General features: G+C 34.3%; 1 protein-coding gene across 3 annotated transcripts in view; it reads left to right on the top strand.

Moving 5' to 3' along the window:
* Uvrag (UV radiation resistance associated) overlaps positions 1 to 19177 on the top strand; it is a 319107-nt gene that overhangs the window by 173821 nt on the left and 126109 nt on the right. For all 3 annotated transcript variants that reach the window (XM_076846616.1, XM_076846617.1, XM_076846618.1), the window contains exons 9-12: positions 941 to 1025; positions 3733 to 3820; positions 4762 to 4822; positions 12359 to 12524. In XM_076846616.1, the coding sequence (XP_076702731.1) occupies positions 941 to 1025; positions 3733 to 3820; positions 4762 to 4822; positions 12359 to 12524 (400 nt within the window). The remainder of the gene's footprint in view (positions 1 to 940; positions 1026 to 3732; positions 3821 to 4761; positions 4823 to 12358; positions 12525 to 19177) is intronic.

The following is a 19177-nucleotide window of genomic DNA, read 5'->3' as shown; positions in this document are numbered from 1 at the left end:
GGTGTGCAGAGAGTTGAGGATCTTTTTCTTATTGGGTCACAGTTCACAAAATTAAACTCCTTTGTAAAATATAAAACGTATTGTGTTAAGATCTAAGTGTGTTTCTCTGTGCTTGAGGACCTCCTAATTTGTAATCAACCCTAGACTGTCAAGAATGTAAGAGGCCCTCATTTTTTCAGAGTAGGAAGATATAAAAGGATTTTATGATTACAAAAATGGAGGTTCCAAAAACTGATATAAACACAACATTCTGGGATGTAAACACAAATATTAATCATTAAAAATCTAAAGCAAACACTTAAAGGCAATTAAATATTCTGTAATGGGATTGGGATATGAAGGTAGCAGATGAAATGTGGAATCTTCCTATAATTCACATCTATGGAGTTAAATTTTATATAGGCATGACTTTGGACTGTCTGTCAACATGTAAGAATGCTCATGACATAATATTGAAAATTCAGAACACATATTTCCTATAGCCTGTGGTTCTCACTAAAATTATTTGTATTAAAAGCAAGATGAAAGTTCATGGAAACTACTAATATTTATGAACTATATTATAGTAATTAAAATGCAAGTAATTTTTTCTGTTCTACATTTTGTATTTTCAGTAATGTTCTTATATAGTATTTATGGCTGAAAAGAAATTAACCACTCTCTTTTTTAAGTGAAGCCTGAATTTTGAGATCTTATCCAAGTTTCTTGTTCATCAGTCCAGAAATTATGGATAGAGATTTTTAGACCCCCTGCTAGGTTCTTGCTAGGGGCTGGACTTAGATGAAAATTGCAGACATCTGTGCCCAACCTGCTTTGCCTTCTTATTCTTTTTATTTCGTTCTCACTGACAGGGGACTGGACTCTACCTGTGTGGTTGTGGTTGCATAGTCCTATCTGCAGTGTTATATCTGGACTTGTCTCCCTTCATCTCTCTTTCTAGGAAGCGCATTTTCAACTGAGCACCTCAAGCTTCAGCTCCAGAAGGAATCCCTAAATGAGTTGAGGAAAGAGTGCACTGCAAAAAGGTAAATTCGACACTGAGAAAAATTGCTATGAGGGTTGAGTTTATCAGAGGTATGACACTGTTCTAAATTCCCTGGGCCACAGTATCATGGCATAATGTTTCAGTCTTCTTCCTGTCATCTATATACAGCTTAGCTTGTAGTTTTTTTCTTTAATGGTTTCTTCTGTCCCACTCCTGCTTCTTGATAACTCATTTGGTTTACCTCAGCAGCACTCAGAAAATTTCTCTACCCTCGATTTCTCTACCTTTATAGTCATCCCTCCATGATGCTCTCAGACTTCTCTTCTTAAAATACTATTTTTAACATATTTTTTCTTCTTTCTATAGTGAATCTTTTTCTCAGTTTTCACATAGGCTTCAGTCACTTGTCATTATACAACTACAGTTAATTTTAGGTGCTCCCTAACATAGAAAGATGCTAATAGTTTTTCCCAACATATTTCATGATTAATTCATTGCCACCTCACTTCCTTTGTTCATCTTGACTCACTTTCCTGGAGTCTTTCCATCCTGCACTTTTCTCTGAAAAACCTTAACAATTGAATATTCAAGAATATTAAGACCAGGAAAGAAACATAGAGACCATCTATCCTAATCCTCAAATTTGCGGAGAGGAAAGCAACTCTGGGAACTGACCTGTCCAGCTCACTAGCAAAGTCAGAACTAGATCCCATTACATCTTCAGTGCTGTTTATATAAGAGGAGAAACAGTTCTTTTCCTACTCTCACATATAACATTTAATGCCAGATTCTCCAGCAAATGCCAACAGGTATCCTATGATTTAATACCATTCTTATACTATCTGCCTGAAGATGTAATTATCTATACTCACTTTCCAAGACCCCCCCAACCCCGCAATTAGATACTAATCACAAGACCCAGACTGTGACCTGTGCTTCTGAATTAACTGGGTTCCCACAGACCCCTCCTCTGGTTTGATTAATTTGTAATTTACTAAAGTGGCTCACAGAACTCAGGGAAACACTTAGGTTTACTGATTTGTTATAAAGGTTATTACAAATGATACAAATCAACAGGCAGATAGGAGCGAGGCATTGGGCAAGGTATGAGGGAAGTTCTATGCCTACTCTGGTATGCCATTTCTCAGGGCACCTCCACAATTTAGAAACTTATCATATCTTGCTCAAAAGTTTTAAAGCACTTAATTTCCAGCCTTGATCTCCTTCATCATCATCTTAAGAGATTGATGGATAGGACTGAAAATTCCAGCCCCCTAATTAACTGGTCTTTTTAGTGACCAGTTCTATCCTTAGGTTGTCTAGATGCCTCCCACCCTAAGTCACCTCATTGTCATAAGCTTAGGTATGATCAGTGTGGGCTTAAATGAATAACAAAATAATACTCCTATCACTTAGGAAATTCCTAGGGTTTTAGGTGTTCTATGATTGGGACCTAGAACAAAGGCCATATGTATTTCATACTATATCAAAGTTTTCCTCACCTTTTCCATTCTATACCTTTTCCATTTCACTTTGACCTATAGTTTCTTCTACATTATTTTGGTTCTTAAATTTTTGATGTCTTTTAATTGAGCAGGTAATTTATTCTATGAGTATTTTATGTTGGTCATATTTGTGTGTGTGTATGTGCATGTGTGTGTGTTTTTTGCTGGAGATAGATCCCAAGGTCTCCTACATGCAAGCACTCTAGCATTGAACTACCTCCCCAGCCCTGCTGGTCATATTTCTTAGTTAAAGAAAAGAGCTGGGTCGTTTCATGCTACAGCTGTTTGTTTATTTGTTCTTTGTTACTTTTCTAACATACTTTTCTAACATCTAATAGGGTGAAGAATAGTTTTTGTTCTTGTTGTTGTTGTTTGTTTGTTTTCTGAGAAGCACCATATGGATCTTTCCTGAAATCAATTGGCCTCATTAAATAATGTCTACAAAACCTTGCTCAGTTTACTCAGCCCCTTTAAACCTTGTTTCCTTATTTATAAATAGGCATCATAATATCAACCTACTAAAGTTGTTGAAATAATTAAATAAAGCCATTTGTAAAGCTCTAGGTACTCAGTGAATTGTTATTTGTGCACTTTACATTCCTTAGCATGGTGCTGGGCATACACTACAGCCCTCATTTTGTAGTTAGCTTAATTGATATTAGAGAGAGTTCAGGGCTCATGGGTATTATTTGTACCTCTACTTTTTAATTTTCTGTGGCCTATAGAACAATTAATCTTTTTCTGCATTAATTATGTAGAATAAATGTTAAAAAAGCATGCATACATGTTTTTTAATGTTATTGGTACATATTATACAGAATAGTATATTTTATTGTGATATATTGGTACATGTACATAATGTAATTTGAGTAATTTCATTTGCCAGTCCCTCTCCTTGCCCTCCCCTCCAACCTCCTCCTAATTCTCTTCCTCTATCTTCATGGTCTCCGTTCTCTTTTTGAAATCCCTTTTTTTCTCTCTAGCCTACACATACAAGAGAAAACATGAGCCTAATTTATTTTGCTCAATATGATGCTCTTTAGATTCATCTGTTTTGCTGCAAATAACTTCATTCTCCTCTTCCTCCTCCTCTTTAAGACGAATAAACTCCATTGTGTTATATATTCCCACATTTTCTTTATCCTTTCATCTATTGACAGACACCTGGGTTGGTTCTGTAACTTGTCTATTGTGAATTGCAATCACATTTTCTAATAAGTACTTGTTTTCTTTCCTCATTAGAGAACTCTTTCTGAAGACTAATGCTCAGTTGACAATTCGTTGTAGGCAGTTACTTTCTGAGCTTTCCTACATTTACCCTATTGATTTGGTAAGTTTCATATTTTCTGAAAAGATTTATCTTTTTGAAAAGATGATCTCCATTTGAAGTTTGCTCTCAATGAAAAGCTCATTAGTCTTAATCCCATATGCTCCCTTATGGCTCATTCAGGAGCTAGTATCTGTTTTAAATGTAAATTAATACTTAGTTGGCATTAGCATCCGCTGTTTAATTTTTTTTAATATCATTTTGGTTGTGAGTTGAGATTCATCATAGAAAAATGCCTTTTTGTTTTTTTATATTCTTTTTAGTTAACCAGATTATCCACTACTACCATTTCTGATATCTACCTGCAGATGCATGTACAGTGCCTCAAAAATATAATTGCTAATTCATTTATATTTATTGGTGTTCATTAAGATATTCCTGGGGTGACTGTTTGGATGTTACATTTAGCTTCTTAAAATAAATATAAAAAGTAAAACTTACCTAAACTAATTAGATAAGTTGTGCTGAGGATCGAACCCAGCGCCTTACATGTGTTGAGCGAGCACTCCACTGCTGAGCCACAACCCCAGCCCCAGATTCCTTTTTTTGTGAAACTGAATCTTTTAGATTTGATAGTTCTCAATGAAAATTGATGTAAAAGACTAATTTTCAGAGAAAACGACAAACAGGATTTGAACTTGCTCACAGAATCTTGTTAAATCATTTATAGATAAGACTCAGAAAATATTTTTATGATAATAATATTTCATGGTTTTCCCTAGACATGATGTCTTAAACATTTTTATTATAGAAAATTTTAAGTATGTATAACTACAGGAAGATAGAATATTGAATCATCATGTCTCATCACCCTGTTTCAACAAATGTAATAAGAAATATATAGAGTCTAAGACTGCATTATATCTAAGTCAATTGTGACCTGCTAAAGTTTCTTTGCTTTATATATAAAAAAAATTAATTTCATTTTTTGGTTAAATTCACAGAATGAGCATAAGGATTATTTTGTATGCGGTGTCAAGTTACCTAATTCTGAGGATTTCCAAGGTACTTTATTTCTATTTTACTTATAAAGATTTGGTGTATATAATATATGAGGATAGAGATATCTTGAAATGTTGTTTGCTTGGCACTTTGTCCATGAGTGTTTTTGCACCTTCTGTCTCCTCCCACTTAGAAGAATGTAGGTCATATTCACTAATAGAAGATATAACAGAATATTTGGTTAAATTTTGGAAAACTAATTATTGTAACTTGCATTTGAAATTTAAAACAAAATCATTTTTAAATGAGCTTTACGCAAATCAGGGAATTGGGTTCTTAAGAATACAAATAATCTCCCTACCCTGTTGATTTGATTTTCATGAAAAATTGTATGTGGTTGGCAGCAGAAGAAAAGCAAACATTAATCTGTACTAAATTTATTTTTTTTTACAAAGCTCTATTCTACTAACCTGAAAAGTATTACAAATTTAATTTTGTGACATTCCTGCTATCATAGGTTTAATTTGTTGTACTATCATTTCTCTCCTTTTACACACAGGTGTTATGGAATATGATTTACAATAATTCCTACATTTTAAAATCTTTTCTGTTTTCTAATCTCCCCAACTATGCCAAGGAAAAAAGATTCTCAAAATGGTTTCTTTTCCCTTAGTATAAATGATGCCTTGAGACCTACTAAATATCTTTATAAATTATTCTCAGAGCTAACATATTAAACCTGTTTGGGTAGTTATACAAGAAGGGAGCCTTACTAGTTTTGATCAGGATTTTCTTCCATTTCCCTTTAAAGACACTATTAATATTTGTGGTCCTTGAACATTTAAGACTGTTTTAATTTATAATCCTCTTAAGCCTTTACGAGAGGTAGTTGGGTCATGATGTAAAGGGAGTGGTAAACCAAGAGTTGGAAAACCTTTGTTCAACTCCTGATTCCCCTCCATGAACCATGTAGTTTGGAGGAAATCATGTATGTAACCTTTGAGTTGATTTCCTAATCAATGGTATGAGGATATTATATCCTACCTGACTTACATGATTGTTGTAAAAATTGAGATATACCAGTATTTGTAAAAGCATGAGATTTTGCTTTATATTAATCCTCACAAAACCAAAGGAAGCCTATAAGAAAAGTGGTATTCAGTGACTTGTTCAAGACTACAGAGCTAGGTGGTGATAGAGCTAAGATTTATCTGGTTGCCATTGTTGCCTTCAGATTTCCATAGGTCCCACAAATTGTGCTTTGGTATTAATTTTGGGCACAGTTGTGGCTTCTTGAAGCTATTGGCACATCATTTTCCTCATTCATTCATTGAAAAAATAATTTGTTGAACACCTATATGGCAGGCACTGTGCTGAATTTTGAGGATATAATAATGAAAAAGCAAACATTCTCTCCTTTCATGGAGCATACAGCGTATTGAAACAGACCAATGAATAGGAAAATAAGAATTAATAATCATTTAATCAAGGGATATATTATCTTAAAGAATGAAGAAACCCCCTTTAAATAAAGCAATCAGAGAAGACCTCTCTGAAGAGAAACATTTAACAGAAATCTTAAAGACTAAAAGGAGCCACTATATTACAGCTTGGGGTATTCCCAGAACAGAGAGCATTAAGTACAAAAGTCATGATGGAGGGGGCATGAATTTGACATACCTGAAAAAGTTTGAAAAAGACCCCAGGCCACAGGTATGGGAGAAAAGATTTTCATTTAGGTAAATCATGTAATCTCGCAGCTTAATTTCTTTACCTGTAAAATGAGGTCATGTTTATATTTTTAATCCATTGTGATGATGGGATGAGATCACATTAGAAAGAACTTCTCAGCTAGGAGGTATGCAATAAATATAATGGAATTCATTGAAAAGGAGAGAGAAAGGAAAGGAATGAAGGAAAGATCAAACCATCTAGATCTACGTGGCCAGACCACAGTGAACAAGGCGAAGAATTCTGTTAGCGCTGGAAGGAGGGGGTCATCCAGGACCTGGAGGTCACACTAAAGAAGTTCCATTTTTTTCTCAATGAAGTAGGCAACGCCTGCAGGTTTCAAGAAGGAGAATGACGTGAGCTGAGCAATGCTTGTAACAGTCATTCTGACTGCTAAGTACAGAATGATTTGAAGAAGTAGTAAAAGTAGTAAGGGAAGCGGAAGAGCAGTAGTGGTGGTCTGTTAACTTTAATCTACTGGTGGTGGTGGGGGTCTTGGTTCTGTTTTCCTTTTCTTTCAAGTGCCTTGTTTCCTAGTTTTTCATAGCTTTTATACTACATTTAGAATGCCTAATTAAGCCCATATACATTCTCCCTAACCTTTAAAAAATTAATGTAACCTTTTAATGCAGTTGCTGAAAAATGAAATGGGAGATAAAAAATAAGTTTAATTTTATGCTAAGGTCCTATTCATTCCCTATAACTTCTAGGAATCAGAAATTTTAAGAAGCATGTATTACTAGTAGTACTGGACTTTAAAATTTTAATTTTAGCACTCTGCAAGACACTTCAATATGGTAAATGTGTTGAGTGCCTGTTTCTTATCTGCTATACAGGTGCTGAGAATAAACAAAGAAAATTAAGACATTGATCCAAAGTTAATGAGAATAATAGTCTTATTGAGAGCATTATATTTGTAATCAAACCAATCAAGAAATATTTACTGAATCCATACTCTATATTAGGCACTTAGAGGGTTATACCAGGTACTTGGGACTCAAAGAAATAGGAATAATCAATTCTACCAGGAGGGGATGAAGAAAACTTTATAGAGAAGACGATGCCTGAGCTATCTTAAGAAATAGCTGTTCCCCTGGGGAAAGAAGCATGGGAGGACATTTTAGGTTGGGTGAGCAGAAATGTGGTAACTTGGGACATCATGCATGATGTCTTCAAATTTATTACTTTAATCTCATAATTATGAGAATTAATGCCTCTGTGAAGAAAGGAATTACTCTAGATATTTTTTAAAGACAAGAACTTGGGGCCCAGAGAGATTGATTTTTACAAGGACTCATATTAACAGTGATAAAGCTAAGGTTAACACTAGTATTCCTTATTCTAAGCTCTATATTATTCCTGCCATGGTGTCATTTCCTTCTTTGCTTTGAATAGTAACCTCTTCTAAGCCTCTGACAACTTTTAGTATTCTATAGCAGCTGCATACTGGGAGGCACCATAGTGAAGGAACTCCAAACTGGTCACTCCTGTGCTATTCATGAGACTTCCCTGGATAGACTTTATACTACATAGGTTGATACTATTTGGGAAACTCCAACATAGGGGCCCAACACAGCATTCATTGTGCTTTTCCAAATGGGTAAGTTCTTGTTAGAGTATGACAAAGAGAACTGGTCACAATGGAAGAAAACTGTGAAGGGTATTCATCTGAGTTCCATTGACTAAGACGTTTAGTTTAAAAAAAAAAAAAACAACAACAATGTTTTTGCGTGTGTTTTTAAGTAATCCATAACACGAGAGCCTTTTGTGGTAATGAGACCCAGATTTCCTCTGTGTCTGTATCCCTTTATGCAGGCATGATTTCTTGGAAAGGAGAGTCCATATGTCAAACAGTGTCTCATTGAGAACATGGACTGATTCCATAGATGCTGTGGCAGTGATTAGAGTCTTAAATATTTTGTCCTGTCTGGATCAGTGGGTGCTTGGTTCCTTAACAAATCAGCTGCCTCAGTGATTGGGAAGGCAGGATGGTAAGAGCTTTTAGATCACTTATTGTACTTGGATGCATTTGAATATTAATAGTTTGTCCAACATATAAATCAAAGGAACATTTTAACTAATTTATGTTATGGCCATTGTGTGTTTGTAGGATTTATTGTCATAAAAATTACACAACAGCTGCAGCCTTGAGTGGCTTCCTATATTTAAAACACAAGTCAGAAATATTTATTATGGGGAAACTGTGGGCTTTTGTTTTGTTTTTAAGTCCCTTAAAATATTGTTTGAATTAGTATCTTTTTCACATACCTGAGTCTTACAGTTCATTCCTGTTCTTCCCCGGACCTTGATTCCCCCTCCAATTTCTTCTCACCAACAAAACTATCATCTGTGACCTTTCTAACCCTCAGAGCAGTATAAGAAATACAAACCTCTGCTCTGCATTAGGTGTTACGGACGTCATTAATGCTTACTGGAAAAGTACACCCAAGAGGGCCATGTTTTGGCTTTGGCAGGTAAAAAGTCTTTCAGATCTTGGAATGCTGGAAACCTTAAACCTTTTGGTTTTTTAGCTAAAGTGATTGGCAACAGAATGTGACATCTGAGGTTGCATGGCCTGCAATACCCATAATTAACCACATGAGCTCACATTTTCCCACAGGAGGCTCAGTGGTCTTGGGGTGATGAAAGTGACTTCCCTACCAGGAGGTGGTTTTCCTTTTGAGGGTATTGCAATACCCTTGAGTCCTTTAATGCTTCACCCATAGTCCTTTTAAAATGCTTTTTAATATAAAGCCTCAATATTGGAAATCCAACACCACAGTGTTTAACAGTGAGGCTGTGATGGAGCACTGTGGCCTGAAATGGGAAACAACCTAGGGTTTTTAATAGGTGGAGCGGGGAGTCTTGTGGCAACAATGGTGAGTGTGAATAACTTGAATCAAAGCAGATTTCCAATATTATTTCATTTTCATTGTTTGCTGTTTCCTTTTGGGTTTTGATTTCTATGTGTAGGCTTCTCTTAGAGATGCCATTTTATCTTTAAAAATTTAAGCAAAGTTATTTTGTTAATTGGGGGAGGTAATTTTAAAAGAACACTTCTTTGTTCTTTTAAGAAAGATGTGTATGTAGTCTCAAAATATGCAAATGTGGTTTTTTAGCATTGTCCCTTTCGTAGTATGAGAAAAAAGTGTAGATGCTTGAGGGTTTAGCACTGGATAGATTTTTTTTAAACAATCATAGTTTTCTTTTGACCTATGTGGAAGTCAGATGAAGAGGATTCTTGTTGCTTTCTGGAGGTTTTCAAATCCATTTCTGTCAGGTCATGTTGAAAAGGAAAAACCTCGTATAAAGCACACATAGAAAAGTTCCAATTTTGCATAATACTATCCTTCATTATTCTAAGTCCTCTTCTTCCTCTCTTCCTTCTAAAGAAGATTCTTAAAGATTCTTAAAGTCCTTTTACTCATAGAAATATTTTTAGTTTGGTAAGCTCTGTTCTTTATAGAAAGTAGGAAGCAGGTTTCTGCAACCTGGGAAAGAACTCACAGTCCCAGTTGTGCCACCAGACCTAGGTGTTTTTGGAGCAGAGATAGTCTGAGGTGTGGATGCAATTCTCCCACTTCCATCACTGTGATTTTTACCTATATGACTTTGACCAAGCCATGTCCCCTGGACCTCATTTTTCTCCTAAGTTAATAGTGTCAGACTCAGTGGTTTTCTAAGGTTTCTCCTAGCTCTGATATTATTGGATGATGAATTCATAATTTTAGTTTCTTAGATAGTGTGACATACAGGTTTTGATAGAAGCACAGTGTTGAATATAAATCAAGGAACTTGGTAGGGACTGAGACAAAAGGACATGGTTTCTAAAAATAGAATTCTAGCTAGTGAGGACATGACTTAGTGGTCAAATGAATATTGTTAGATTTTTTTTTTCACGAGTTTGTTTTGAAAGAATGGCAAACGTGGGTTGAGAAACCCCTTTTCTGTCAAGCACTATACAGATCATCGAGTACTCAGATTTTTGTGTATTCTTTGCCCTTACTAGGGAAGTATGAAGTAATTACATGAGTTTCATAAGCTTGGCATATCCCAAGCTCCCAAGTTAAATTATGGCATATTAGTTTTTTAACTTTAAAGTTCTAAGACAGGATGGTATAACTGATATAGCAGTAGTAAGGATGGAGGATTTAGCATCAGGCCAACTTATTTACTAGCTGTATTACTTTGGACAGCTTCCTTAATCTCTTTGAGCCTTGTTTTATCTGTAAAATGAATGAAATGGCATTAAAAAGATATCTAGTTTAGTAATTCTTGGTGAATGAATTATTTTCAAATATAAGGTACTACATTTGATTCTGGACAGAAGAAAAATATATAGTTGTAAAAGTAACCTGTTTTTTATTGGATGATCAAAGAGAACCCAGCAGTCTGTTATGGTAACAAGAGTAGAGAATTCACTGAGCAATGGATAGCTGTAGTAACATCCTTACCATAAGAAAGCAGAGCTTAGATAATTAAATATAAGTACAAAAGGATGTGAAAAGTATTATTAATAATTGAAGTTGAATGAACTTCAGGGAATAGTCAAGCCATGGTCATCTCAATCATTTTAGCCCTTCTTCTGTAGACAGCTGGGCCAGTCCAAATTAATGTAAAATCTTTTAGTAGGAATGTATGTGCAAGGATGTGTGTGTGTGTGTGTACTTTATAACTTATTTTAGGAATACTGTATACCAAGCAGTTACTTTTTCCTTCCTTCTGGGGAAGTTCAAAACTTTCTGTTGCATTATTCTAAGTTCATCATTTATCCCTTGATAGGTAGGGGCAGAAATCTGGATAATGAGTTTTATAATGTAATTATGCTTTTTAAGAAGCTACATGCTCTATGTTTAACTGTGTGACATAAGCATGTTTTAGCAGTAACTTCCACCTAAATTGCATACATAGGTTAGTGTATAAACAATGTGGGTTCCTCTCTTTCCCACTGGGGATCGAACCCAGGGACACTTAACCATTGAGCCACATCTCCATCCCTTTTTTGTATTTTATTTAAAGACAGGAGCTCACTAAGTTGCTTGGGGTCTCACTAAGTTTTTGACTTTTCACTTTTGCTGTTTAAAATATCTTTATCATGCCAGGCACACGCCTGTAATACCAGTGACTCAGAAGGCAGAGGCAAGAGGATTACAAGTTCAAAGCTTAACCTCAGCAACTTAGTGAGGTCCTAAACAACTTAGCAAGGCCCTGTCTTAAAAAGAACTAGAGATGACTGGAGATATGGCTCAGGGTAGAGCATCCATGGGTTCAATCCCTGGTACCAAAAATAAATAAATAAAATGTTTCTTTTAGTAGATTCTCAAATATCATAGATTTATTCATGTAACCCTTTCTCACATAAATAAACATATCCTATAAGGAATATACCGTGCTGTTTTACTTCACTTCAGAATCAATGTTGCATAATAGCACAACACTATAACTATATTGCTTAGAAAGTTGTTAATGAATAATATATAAAATGATTATATAGTGTTAAACCTCTGAAACTAATTTTCACATTATGTAATAGTTTCAAGCATTAATTCCCCTTTTAAAAATGCTCAGAAAGGAAGTAATAGGTATTTGGATACACTAAGAACTCTTGCTTAAGGTATATGTCTGTAAATATGATCATTTAATTAGTGAGAAATACTTTTAAATATAGATAGTATTTATAAGTCTAAAATGTGTTTAGATTTGTATAAAATTTATATAATTAGATTTATAAATCTCCTTTGAAATTAATTTATTATTATCTCATAGCTACATTTATAAGGTAACATTTATAAGGAATTTATTATTATCTCATAGCTACATTTATAAGGTAAATGGTTGTTTTCTTTTCCTCTGCTTTCGAATTTACAGCAAAAGATGATGGAAGCATTGCTGTTGCCCTTGGTTACACTGCACATTTGGTCTCCATGATTTCCTTTTTCCTACAAGTGCCCCTCAGATATCCTATAATTCATAAGGGGTCTAGATCAACAATCAAAGATAATATCAATGACAAGCTGACTGAAAAGGAGAGAGAGTAAGTGTCTTTTTTTTCATGTTTTTAAAATGAAGCCTAGATGAAACATGGGGTATATTAAAAATATAAAATGTGACCTAAATCTGGCAATTTTTATATAAATTTGGTTAAGTGCTCCATTTCTTTTAGCTTCCAAGATCAGATGAGATCGGACACATACAGGGTGGTATGGGTGTAGACTCCATTTCTTTTAAATATAATACAGTTATTCATTTAGATTCTAGTGGTTCAAGTCCTATACTTCAAAAAATTGCTGATGTTAGCAAAACTGACTCATTTGCTTTACTTTTGTTGAGGGTCAATCTCTTATGCTCTGTAAATCTCCACAATACCTGTTGCCTGTCACTCAATAAGTGAAATGATTAAAAGATTTGTCAGAGAGACAAGTAGGAAAAGGATAAAAGGCTTAGCAGCACATTGAACAAAACTGAAAAGTAGATCAGTAACTGGAAGATAGGGCAGTAAAAAAATATGAAGAGTGCCTGATTTACAATAATTCAACTGATAATTTTTTGACTTTACAATGGTGTAAAAAGCAATATTCATGTAGTAGAATCTGTATTTAGAATTTTTAATTCCTAATGTGTTCCCAGGCTAGAAATATGCAGTGTGATACTCTCTTGTGTGAGCTGGGCAGCAGCAGTGAGCTGTAGCTGCCAGGCAGCCACAAGATTAAGAGGGTAACAGCTGATACTCTACAGTGTTCTGTATTACTAAGCTGTGATGTTTGGTAGGTGTATTAAATGCATTTTCAATTTGCAGTATTTTTAATTTATGATGGATTTGTTGGAAGATAACATCATTGTAAGTCAAGGAACATCTGTATTCTGACCAAAGCACAAAGAACAAAAAAGATGGAATATAAAGTTCAAGACATGTAGGACTCAATAGAAATGTCTAATATATGTGTATTTGTGGTCATAGGGAGGGTGGAAAGAGCACCAGGTAAACACAGTATTTCAAGAGATAATGATTGAGAATATTTCAAATTTAACCAAAGAAATCAGTTTACAAAAATCAGTTTTCAAAAAACACTAAATATAAAACATAATAATGATCAAGAAAACATATATAGGAATATTTAAACAGCTGAAAACACAAGACAAAATGAAAATATTAAAAGCAACTAAAGAGAAAAAGACATGCTAGTACCAAAAGGTTTATAATAAGACCAATAGCTACATTCTCAGAAGAAATAAGTTAAGGTACAAAGGTGATACAATGACATTTTAAAGTATTAAAAGAAAATCATTGCCAACTTATAATTCTATACACAGTGTAGACTAAACAATATACTGAAATGTAGACTAAACGATATACTGACGAAAAACCAGAAAAATGGACATGCAAGAAGGAACAAAGCAACAAAAAGTATAAATACAAGTATATTGAAATTAATTTTGAGTATGAAACAAATTGTAATGTCTTATTGAATGTAAGACACCCATACACAAAGTGTATGTAGAATCATTATAATGCATGATTCTAAGACAAAAGATAAGATGGAGTAAAATGGAATTAAAGTACTCTAATATTCTAGCTTTCCTTAGACAGTGGCAAAGATAGTAATTTGTTATACTCTGATAAATCAAGGATGCATGTTATAATCTCATAATCACTAAAAGAGTTGTTTTGTGCAAGCGAAATTTTGTAAAGGAGATAAATTGATACTTGATTTATTAATGGAAGGCAAAAAAAGAAAAAAAGTGAACATTAAATAAAAAAACATGATTTCTGTTTCTGTGATATAAATGGAAAACAAATAGTAAATTTGCAGTTATAAACCCAGATTTATCATGTAATTACCTTAAATGTAAATGATATTGATATTCTTAAAAATGTTGTCACACTAAATAAAAAAGTAAACTCATCCTGCTTTCAAGAGTACTTTAATTAAACCAGAAATATTGAAAGAAATATTATCCAAATGAGAGCTAATGTAATTATACAAATATTAGACAAAGTAAAATTTAAGGAATTTAAATAATGTGGGGCATTTTATGACAGTACAGTCAATTCTAAATATGTATGTTTATCTGTCTAAAAATATAACTTCAAATATAGACAAAAATTCACAACTACAAGGAAATCTAATGGTAGAGGACTTTTCTTTCATTAACTATTATTAGAAAGAGGCAGGCAAAAATTAATATTTTAAAAATTTGAACAGTACAATTACTAAAGTAGACCTACGCATGTATAAAGAATATTGCAACAGAAGGTTTTAGGATATATTTTCCTGGCACACATGGCACATATGCCAAAAATGGTTATTCTGGGTCTCAAAACATTTCAAATAAAAGGAAATTTTAAACTGAATGACAATGAGAATATAGCATGTCAAAGTTGTAAGATGTAGATCATTTAATTCTCTATCTAAAGCCACACAAGAACAGTCAAAGTAGCGCTTGAAAAGTAAAAGGAAGCAAATAATAAAGATGAAACTGGAAATTAAATGAATAATTATGCAATGGGGAAAATAGTAAAGGCAAAAGTTCTAGACCCAAAATCAACTAGATTGATAAGTCCTTTAAGAGGGTTAATTTAGAAACCGAAGAGACAAGGCAAAATGACCATTATGAGAATGAAAAAAAAGAACAACACTAGAGAAAATCGACAGGTATTGAAAATTAAAGTAAATGGCTAAATTTCTAAAAAAACACTAAATTTCTAGATTTATGCTGGTGTGTAAATAACTGGAATTTAGAAAACACCACACTAGGCTAAAGGGAAAGGGGATATAGAATAACCTAAGACCTTATTCTCATCACTGGCTGCACATTAAAGTCATCTGGGAAGCTTCTAAAAATGATCTGATCCCCAGATTCCTGACCTTTCCCCAGAAATTGTGATCCAGTATAGGGATTTTAGGTATTTTTTAAAAACTTCTGAAGTGATTCTACTGTGCAGTTAGGGTTAAGAATTACATTTTAGATTGAAAGAATGTTTTGTTCATGGCATAAAGAAATGAAATATTTAAGCATACTTAGGAAAGTGCTAGTTAGAAGGAAAGTGGAGGAGTGGAAAGAGGAATGGTAGGCACGTATGGAGGAAATGAGTACTACCGTCCACCCTTGGCATCTGTGGATTCTGCATCCAGGAATTCCACCAAAATTAGACTAGAAATAAGCCACGGAGAAATATGTCTGTACTAAATAATACCATATAACAACTATTTATATAGCAGTAACATTGCATTAGGTATTATAAATAAGTTGGAGATTATTTAAAGTATATAGAAGGTTGTGCATATATTATATGCAAAATACAATGCTATTTTATAAAGAGACTTGAAAATCTCAGATTTTGGTATCCACAAAAGGGGGTGGGAGCCAGTCTTCTGAGAGATTAAGGAATAAATCCATATCTGGTCTACCAAGGCTCTCAGCTAAGAAGCACATGTATAGTTTAAATCAGTGCCTTTTTCAGTGTTGTGATTGATTTTGAGCCCAGTGTTCTTTTCAGTTTCAAAAACAAATAAAACTGAGGACCTGAATTTCTTGTCTTTCATTTTTTAAAAGTGGAGACAAGATTCACATAACGTAAAATTAAAGATTTTAAAGTATATAATTTAGTGGCATTTAGTACTTTCACAGTATTGTGCAACCTCTGTCTAATTCTAAAACAATTTTATCACTCCAAAGGAAAACCCTGTATCCATTAAGCAGTTACTCCCTAATCCTTAGCCTTCCATCAGCCCCTGGCAATCACCATTCTGCTTTCTGTCTCTCTGTATTTTCCTATTCTAGATATTTTGTATACATGGAATCATACAATATGTGACCTTTTTGTTTCTGGCTTCTTTCAGTTAGTATGTAATGTTTTCAAGATGCATCCATGTTGTAGCCTAATCAGTACTTCATTCATTTTTATAGTCAAATAATCTTTCATTCAGTGTGCATACATTTGTTTATTCATTCATCTCTTGATGGACATTTGGGTTATTTCCACCTTTTGACTATTGTGAGTACTATTGCTGTTGCTATGAATGTTTTTTTTTTTTAAAGAGAGAGGGAGAGAGGGGGGGGAGAGAGAGAGAGAGAGAGAGAGAGAGAGAGAGAGAGAGAGAATTTTAATATTTATTTTAAGTTATCGGCGGACACAACATCTTTGTTTGTATGTGGTGCTGAGGATCGAACCCAGGCCGCACACATGCCAGGCGAGCGCGCTACCACTTGAGCCACATCCCCAGCCCATGAATGTTTACATACAGTTGTTTGAGCACCTATTTTCAATTCTTTTGAGTATATGCCTACTAATGAAATTGCTGAGTCATATAGCAATTCTGTATTTATTTTTGAGGAATCTTTAAACTGTTTTCCTAGCTGTTGCACCATTTTGTATTTCCAGATGTGATGCGGTATCTTTTGTTTTGTTTTTATTTATATTATTGAATAATGATGTTTGTAGCTTTTTACATGCTTACTGGATGTTCAGATATCTTCTTTGGAGAAATCTCTGTTCAAATTTTTTGTCCATTTTTTAATTGGTTTGTCTCTTTTTTGTTGATGAGTGGTTAGGCATCTTTATGTATTCTTAATATTAGGCCCTTATCAGATGTATGATTTGCAAATATTTTCTCCCATTCTCTTGGGTTTTGTTACAGTTTAAGGCCTAAAATGAAGGTATTACATACTGCCTTGATGTCTGGTGAAACTGGGAGGACTTCTGAAAGGCCTTGCATTTCAGTTCCCCTGCTAGCTAGGAAATCACTGAAATACACCAATCACATCCTCCTGTTGGAAGCAGGGGTAATCTCTACTTTTGATACTATAAAGCTTGTCTGTCTAGCATTGAAAGAGAATAAAATCATGGCATTTACAGGTAAATGATGGAGCTGGAGAACATAATGCTAAGTGAAGTTAGCCAATCCCAAAAAACCAAATGCTGAATGTTTTCTCTGATATAAGGAGGCTGATTCATAGTGGGGTGCATGGGAAGATTAGACAAACTCTAGATAAGGCATGGGAAGATTAGACGAACTCTAGATAAGGCATAGGGGTAAGGGGAACGGAGGGGGCACGAGGGTAGAAATGAGGGTGGAATGAGATGGACATCATATGTATGAAGACACAAATGGTGTGAATATACTTTGTATACAATCAGAGATATGAAAAATTGTGCTTTATATGTATAATATGAATTGTAATGCATTCTGCTGTCATATATAACAAATTAAAAATTTAAAAGCTGGTCTTAGACCCTATGTCTTAGTCTAATCACGTTGCTCTATCAAAATACTATACACTGTATAACTTATAAACAGAATTTATTTCTCCTGGCTGTAGAAGTTGGGAAGTCCCAAGATCAAAGTGGCAACAGGTTCATGTGAGAGCTGCTTTCTCTGCTTCTAAGACCATGCCCTCTTGCTGAATCCTTCAGAGGGGAGGAATATCTTGTCCTCATATAAGAGAGACAGAAGAGATGTAAGGGGACCAGACTGTAATGTCTAATTCTTTCATAAGGGCAAAGCCCTTATGACCAAATCACCTCCCAAAAGGCCCCACCTTCCAACACTGTTGTCTTAGAGATTAAGTTTCTGACAATACCGTTGTACCCTGTTGTTCACTCTTCTCAATTAGAGTCCCATGTATGGCATGTGGTGTTCTGTTCCCCAGACTGTGGGAGTATATGTCACTCATATTCTGTGACCAATCTCCTTTGTCCAGAGTCAAGTGTTAAGTGTTTAACCAATCCCATAATTCTGGATTATGAATCTCTCTTTCATTAATGGGTTGAAGAGGAAGCAATTAAAATAGATCTTTTATATTCTTTTCTTTGATTCAGAAAAGTTTTTAATTTTGATGAGGCCCAATTTGTCTTTGTTGTTGTTCCTAGTGCTTTTGGTGTAATATCTAAAATCTCCAGCCAAACCCAATGTCATAAAGATCTATCCTTGTTTTCTTATAATAAATAGTTTTAGTTTTTATATTTAGGCCTTTGTTCCATTTTTGAGGTAATTTTTATATTGTTTTCCCCTTGAATGGCCTTGGCACCCTTGTTGAAAATCAATTGGCCATAGATTATTTGTGGTTTTTTATTTCTATTCCATTGGTCCATATGTCATAGTCTTATGCCAATATCATAATAAGCTTTGAAATTGGGAAATATAAGTACTCAAACTTTGTTCTTTTTAATATTGTTTTGGTTATTCAGAGGTCTTTGGATTCTATATGTATTTAAGAATTAACTTTTCCATTCCTGCAAAAATGGCCTTTGGAATTTTGATAAGCATTATATTGAATCCATAGATTACATTGAGGAGTATTGTCATCTTATTTTTTAATTATTTTTCTATTTTTTGTTTTTATTAGTGCATAATAGTGGGGTTTATTTTGACATAATCATAAATGCATATAGCATAGTTAGCTCATTCTCAATTCTCTGTATTTTCCTTTTCCTTCTTTCTTTCTTCCCCCTGGTCCCTTTCCTCTATTCTACTCCTTTAGCTTCTATTATTGTTTTTTAAAATCGCTACAGTATAGATCTGCATTAAAGTGGAATTCATTGGGATGTATCCATCTATTCACATAGCATAAGTTGGTTACTTTGATTCTGCAGTTGCTCCCCTTACACACTCCTCCTCCTTTCCCTTCGACCCCCCCTTTACTCCTCTGTTCTCCTTATTTTCATTATATTCCTCTCCCCTTCCT

Source organism: Callospermophilus lateralis, chromosome 2 (assembly GCF_048772815.1).
Source record: "Callospermophilus lateralis isolate mCalLat2 chromosome 2, mCalLat2.hap1, whole genome shotgun sequence".
Lineage (NCBI taxonomy): Eukaryota > Metazoa > Chordata > Mammalia > Rodentia > Sciuridae > Callospermophilus > Callospermophilus lateralis.
This window is presented reverse-complemented; position numbering and strand designations above follow the sequence as displayed.